The sequence below is a fragment of the Alnus glutinosa genome, chromosome 2, assembly GCF_958979055.1.
Source record: "Alnus glutinosa chromosome 2, dhAlnGlut1.1, whole genome shotgun sequence".
In the NCBI taxonomy this organism is placed as follows: domain Eukaryota; kingdom Viridiplantae; phylum Streptophyta; class Magnoliopsida; order Fagales; family Betulaceae; genus Alnus; species Alnus glutinosa.
In genome coordinates this window covers 33,575,861-33,581,505 of record NC_084887.1, presented here as the reverse complement: position 1 = coordinate 33,581,505, position 5,645 = coordinate 33,575,861, and the positions used below count along the sequence as shown (strand labels likewise).

At 37.0% G+C, this 5,645-nt stretch overlaps 1 protein-coding gene across 1 annotated transcript; it reads left to right on the top strand.

Annotated features, from left to right (window-relative positions):
• Positions 1 to 772: 772 nt before the first annotated feature.
• Positions 773 to 3,814, top strand: LOC133860850 (biotin carboxyl carrier protein of acetyl-CoA carboxylase 2, chloroplastic). Its single transcript, XM_062296479.1, has 7 exons — positions 773 to 1,222; positions 2,037 to 2,078; positions 2,163 to 2,317; positions 2,430 to 2,748; positions 2,942 to 3,013; positions 3,342 to 3,407; positions 3,520 to 3,814. Exons 1-7 carry the CDS (start codon positions 1,091 to 1,093, stop codon positions 3,541 to 3,543), a joined length of 810 nt encoding a protein of 269 aa, XP_062152463.1. The 5' UTR covers positions 773 to 1,090; the 3' UTR covers positions 3,544 to 3,814.
• Positions 3,815 to 5,645: the final 1,831 nt, after the last annotated feature.

The window sequence follows — 5,645 nt, the reverse complement described above, 5'->3', positions numbered from 1 at the left end:
TAATCACGTTTTCTAATTAATATCTCTGAATCGCACTTTTTGAAATCACAAATCTAAACGGACACAAAGTATCTTCACTTGTTCCGCCAACTGGATGGGGTTAAGGGGAGTCTCTCCATTGGTCACACTATTTCTCCGAATCCAAACAAGATCAAGTACAATGCTTCGAACAACAAAAAAGTAATGAGAACATATCTATCGGCAATTCTTAACATCAAAATGTAACAAAGAGATAGGAATGGAGTGGCCAAGGAGAGTGCCATTGATTCCGCCAATTGTAATAACTACTATTGAAATATCTTTTTCAGCAATGAATACTGTCAAAACTTGCTTACACAACCGAATAAATATTGATTTATACAAAATGTTGGTGCTTAATCAAACGTTGATTTATAATGCATCCTTAGATAGCAACAATAAAATGCTTGTGGAATTCTATTTTTTTCTGGTCAAATACAAAGAAAACAAGCACAAAACCAAATAAGAAAGATATATATATATATATATATATATATATATATATATATATGTACTAGAAGTCTACAAATTTAAGTTCTTAAATGGTTGGGAGGTGCTACAAATTAAAATGTTGGTATGAAACCGCACCAAATCCGCAACCAACTAAACCGGCCGAATTTATGACGAAACTAAAAACGCAGCCGTCCGATTCGCTTTGGTGTCTAATATCATCACCGTTAATTCACAAAAGAAAGATGACAAGGGGCCCACCCCAGTCGTCCACGTCAAAGCGGCACACTTGGAGGGAAACCTCTCTCTCAGTCTCTCTCTTCTCAGAGACAGGTTGGGTTGTGGCTGACTGCCTGTCTTTGTGAACATTGTAGTTGTGGTTAGTTAAAACGGCGATGTTGATGCTCGCATCGTAAACATCGAAGCCCCCAAACAAAAAACAAATAGAAAAAACAATCTCTCTTTTTAGATCCCTCAGATTTCTCAGAAGCTCTCTTCGATCTGATCGCCCCACGTTTTCATTTTCCACTCTTCCCATTCCATTTAAACTAACCAAACAATACACTTCCACACCACTCTGTTTTCTGTTTTCTGTTTTCTGATTTCTGCTCTGTTTCCCGAAATGGCGTCGTTTACGGTGCCGTGCCCTAAGACCTTCTCGCTCCCCCGCCTCGGATCGACGGTTCGAGATTCGGATCCTCGCGGGTCCAGCCCCAGACCGTCCGTGTTATTCGGATCTTCGCTCGGTGAGCCGGTATGTTCGTGCTCCTCGATTTGAATCTTTGGCATTTGGGTTTGCCACATTTGTGTTGTTCAACTCAGCTTATGATCATATGGTGGTTTTTTTTTTTTTTGAACATATAATTATTTGATCTTTCCAATTTTCGTCAATACTATTAAACTGACACTTGGGAACAGTATGTACATGTGGGTTTGAACCGTTTTCTTTATTCAGTGTTCTGCGAGCAATGCTCTTTGAGAGAGTCTTGAATGATATTTGAAGTGTCATGTCTGAAGATTATGTAAACTGAAAGTAGTTTTTGGTGCAGAAACCAGTACTCTGAAAGCAATGCTATCTGCTCTGATGTAATAGTGGGTTATACTAATAACGTTTATAGTAGGACCTACTATTCATGTATTGTTCTGGGAGTATTGAATAATCTGTTTATTGTCATGGTCGAAGATTGTGTGAATTAAAAAGTAGTTTGGGGTAAATTTTATCATTCAAACCTATTGTTCAATAACTATGAAATGTTGTAGTTGAAGAGTATGTAAATTAAATGTATTTGTGCTACATACACTAGCAGGCTTTCGATGAAAGAAAAAGAAAAAAATAAATGTTCTTCCATTGTCATGGTGTTCAATGAAGGTAAACTTCATTTTTCAAGAGTGTTGAAAACTCTCAATTGTCTGCTTTTTACCTGTCAATAGGATTTGGTTTTTATGGAAGGTTTTTGAATAACACTAATGCACCTTACATGAAGATTTTAATCGTGTTCAGGTTCATGTTTCATAGACTGTTTTTGCTGCAATTTTTTTTACTCCTGTTGTATTATTGTATTTTGCAGAGGCAATCCAGAGTCTGGAAGGTGTGTGCACTGCTTAATCAGGTAAGATTTTTCTCAATAAGCGAGAATGTCCATATTTAAGTAGATGTGCATTATGGGAACCTACTAAAGCTATTTTAATCCCAGGTTACTGCCGAGAAATCTTCAAATTCGTCACCTGTACTTTCCACAAAGCCTGGAGTTGCATCATCACAAGCGAAAGATGAGTCAGCAGATCAATACAGTACTCCGGATGCATCATCAATCTCAGCATTCATGTCTCAAGTATCAGACCTCATCAAGTAAGTCAGAGAGCCTTTGGTGCATACACATACTCGCGTGTATTATTCACTGCTTAATACATATTAGACACTTCAATCTTGTTGTTGAAGTTTATATCATTTTCATGAGCAGACTTGTGGATTCAAGAGATATTGCGGAGCTGCAAGTGAAGCAATTGGACTGTGAGATTTTAATAAGAAAGAACGGAGCTTTGCCGCCGGCAGCGCCTGTTTCTAGTGTGTCACCACATCTAACCCATCTGATGCTCCCATCACCTCCACCACCAGCTGCGGCAGCTGCTACTGCTTCTGCAAGCCCTCCTCCTTCAGCACCGGTATCCACCTCACCTGCCCCTGCAAAGGCAAGCACTTCATCGCATCCACCACTGAAATGCCCCATGGCTGGGACCTTCTATCGCTGTTCTGGACCTGGCGAACCACCATTTGTCAAGGTAAGTTTCCGTGTTTGTGAGCCTACCCCTTGAGGGCTAGTCCCTCAAAAGACATGCCAATAAGAAATCATGTCTTTAACAAATTACTTGTTCTTATAGCTTGTGCATGTGCATGTGTGTTTATATATACTCCACTATTCGCTATAAGGATAAAACAATACCCCACTCTTATTAAAATTTTGCCATTTTCCAGGTAGGAGATAAAGTCCAGAAAGGTCAGGTCATCTGCATCATCGAGGCCATGAAACTGATGAATGAAATTGAGGTATCCATTCCTTCCTTTATTGTTCAAACCTAAGTGGTTTGGTCCCTACATCATACCTTCATTTTTAATCTTTATTTACCCCTCTTATTGATCATTTTTAGAAGGACAACTTTCTTCATTCTTCATCTTGGATATGGAGAATTGTAACTTCTGTTTGAAATAGAGAACATCGGCTTGAAGTAAAATTCTCAAGTGACTTAAAACTTTCACATATGCATTGTTGTGCTAAAGTCTTTTTCCCCCCATTGAGATTGGAGACTTGTTGCATACTTGGAAAAGGCTTGATGCCCTGCATCTGTAATTACTAATGCTCATTTTTGCTCCTCAGGCTGATCAGTCTGGAACAGTAGCAGAGATTCTTGTAGAGGATGGGAAACCAGTTAGTGTAGACACGGTGATCTCTCTCTCTCTCTCTCTCTCTCTCTCTCACACACACACACACAAGCACATACACCAACAGTTCATACTTGATTCATTTTTACGAATTTCCTGTTTTATCCTCGCAGCCTCTTCTTGTGATTGTACCATGAGTTACTTGCAAGGGCCTCCTACAAACGTGTTGGTGATAGTCGCTCTTTCGAGTCCAAGTTTCATTTTCAGAATTTACTAATGTCTATTACTCTGTAACTTTAATTTAATAATGGTCATGTTTAAGTAAGGGTCTTTTCTTTTGACATTATATTTAACATTTATGATTTACCAAAGGCATAAAAAAGCTCAATGTAAGAGATGGAACATAGTATTTGCTTAGTTCATGGGTGTATGGAAAGTTTGTTATGGAGTTTGTCATTATTTCTTGCATCTCTTGAACCTTAGCTACTTTTTTCTTGGGAAAATTATACTTGCCTCCTTTAAACTTACACCCAAATTGCAATGTCCTTCAAACTCTAAGAATTTGCAATTGACCCTCCAAACTATCTATAACCCTTTCACTTATCCTCCATCTGTCAAGACTTTTTGTTAAATCTGATGGAAAATGGGTAAAATATCTATTATACCCCTATAATTTCTAAGAAACTATAATTACGTCTTTAGATTAAAAAATAATAATAATAATAATTCTCTGGCCATGGAGACCTACGACTTGACCATTGGTTTCCCCTCACGTTAATTTTTTTTTTTTTTTTTTTTTTTTTTTTTATGTGATGCGGAGGTATTATTGTCATCAGTGCTATCCATTTCATGATGGACGAAAATATAGAAGTACTTGAGTTCAAATGGCCACGCTTTTATACACTTGACTGAACACCACAGGAAATTTTGACTGGAGAATGAATGGCGATTAGTGCCGCTCTTCTTATCATATCCTAATTAAATATGGGGGAAGATAATGTTAAAAACTGACTTTTAGCATAGTTGTGCCACAAGACCAATCTGAGGTCAAAATAAGTTTCGAAGAAATAGAAGTCGGACAAATCAGCAAATTCTCCAAATAAGCTTCTTCCACGTCAGGTCTCAACAATCGTCGCACTGTAGCATATTAAATAAGAGAAATGATTAAAACACTCACACTACGTGAACTCCACTCCATTGTGCCTTGGTGTTGTGTCATTGTCGTGTAGTGTGAGTGTAAGGATCACTCCCCTATTAATAAAGGCTATGGGCTTTATTACCATACTGATCATCAGCTTATGAGCTCGAGATATCAAATCTAAGCCATTCTGGATAAAGAAAGTCAACAAAAGCAAACCATGTTACGATGAACCAAGAGTTGAGCTTGGAATGTCAAAGCAATAGAGAATTGACATCTTAAGTTTAACAACACAAAAGAAGCCTATATTATCTCAGCCAGTTTCTCTAGTCACACAACACAAGTTATTCTGCTTGTATCATACCAATCAAATCTAACCCAAGAACAACTGGAGTCAAGCCGATTAATCACAAATAGCTTCCACCAAATATTGCGAATGCATAGCTTCACACTTTTTTCACGTGTTTAATGAAACACCTTCCAGATTCTTGGGAAAAGAATGGATTCATCCTTAATGCAGTGTAAGAGGCGCTAAAAATGAAATTTCTTTCTCCTAAAATAACCTCAAGTTTCAAAGAGTCATTACAGAAGGGAACAAGATTTTTATTATTTTTTATTTTAATTTTGGAAAAACTTCACTTAAGTCTAGACTTCAAAACGTCTCAAACTAAGGTATCAATTCTTCAAAACATCCGTTAAGATTTGCTGTTAAATCCTCCGTCAAAATTCTCAAAATATCCGTGTTTATTTTTATAAAAAAAATTATAAAATTTCTCAAAGATTCAAGCATGAGTATTTTTTAAAATTCCGTTAAATTTTAACCAACACCTAAATCCTAGCAATTTTTTTTCTTCTTAAAAGAATTAGGGGTATTTTGAGAATTTTGACAAGATTTAACGATAAATTCTAACGGAAGACCTGTTATTGAGACGTTTTGAAAAATGGATACACTATTTTGAAACGTTTTTAAGTTCAGGTACCTCAAGTCAAAAAGGACGATAGTTCAGTACCCTTAAGTGAAGTTCTCCCTTTAATTTTTTGTAAGTAATAAGGGTTCTATTAAAATGAGAAGAAGCTCGGGAAAAAGAGTAGCAATAAAAAGATCATATGATGTACAAAATCAATAAAAGGAAATTCTGTTCGACACCTTGGACTCGATCA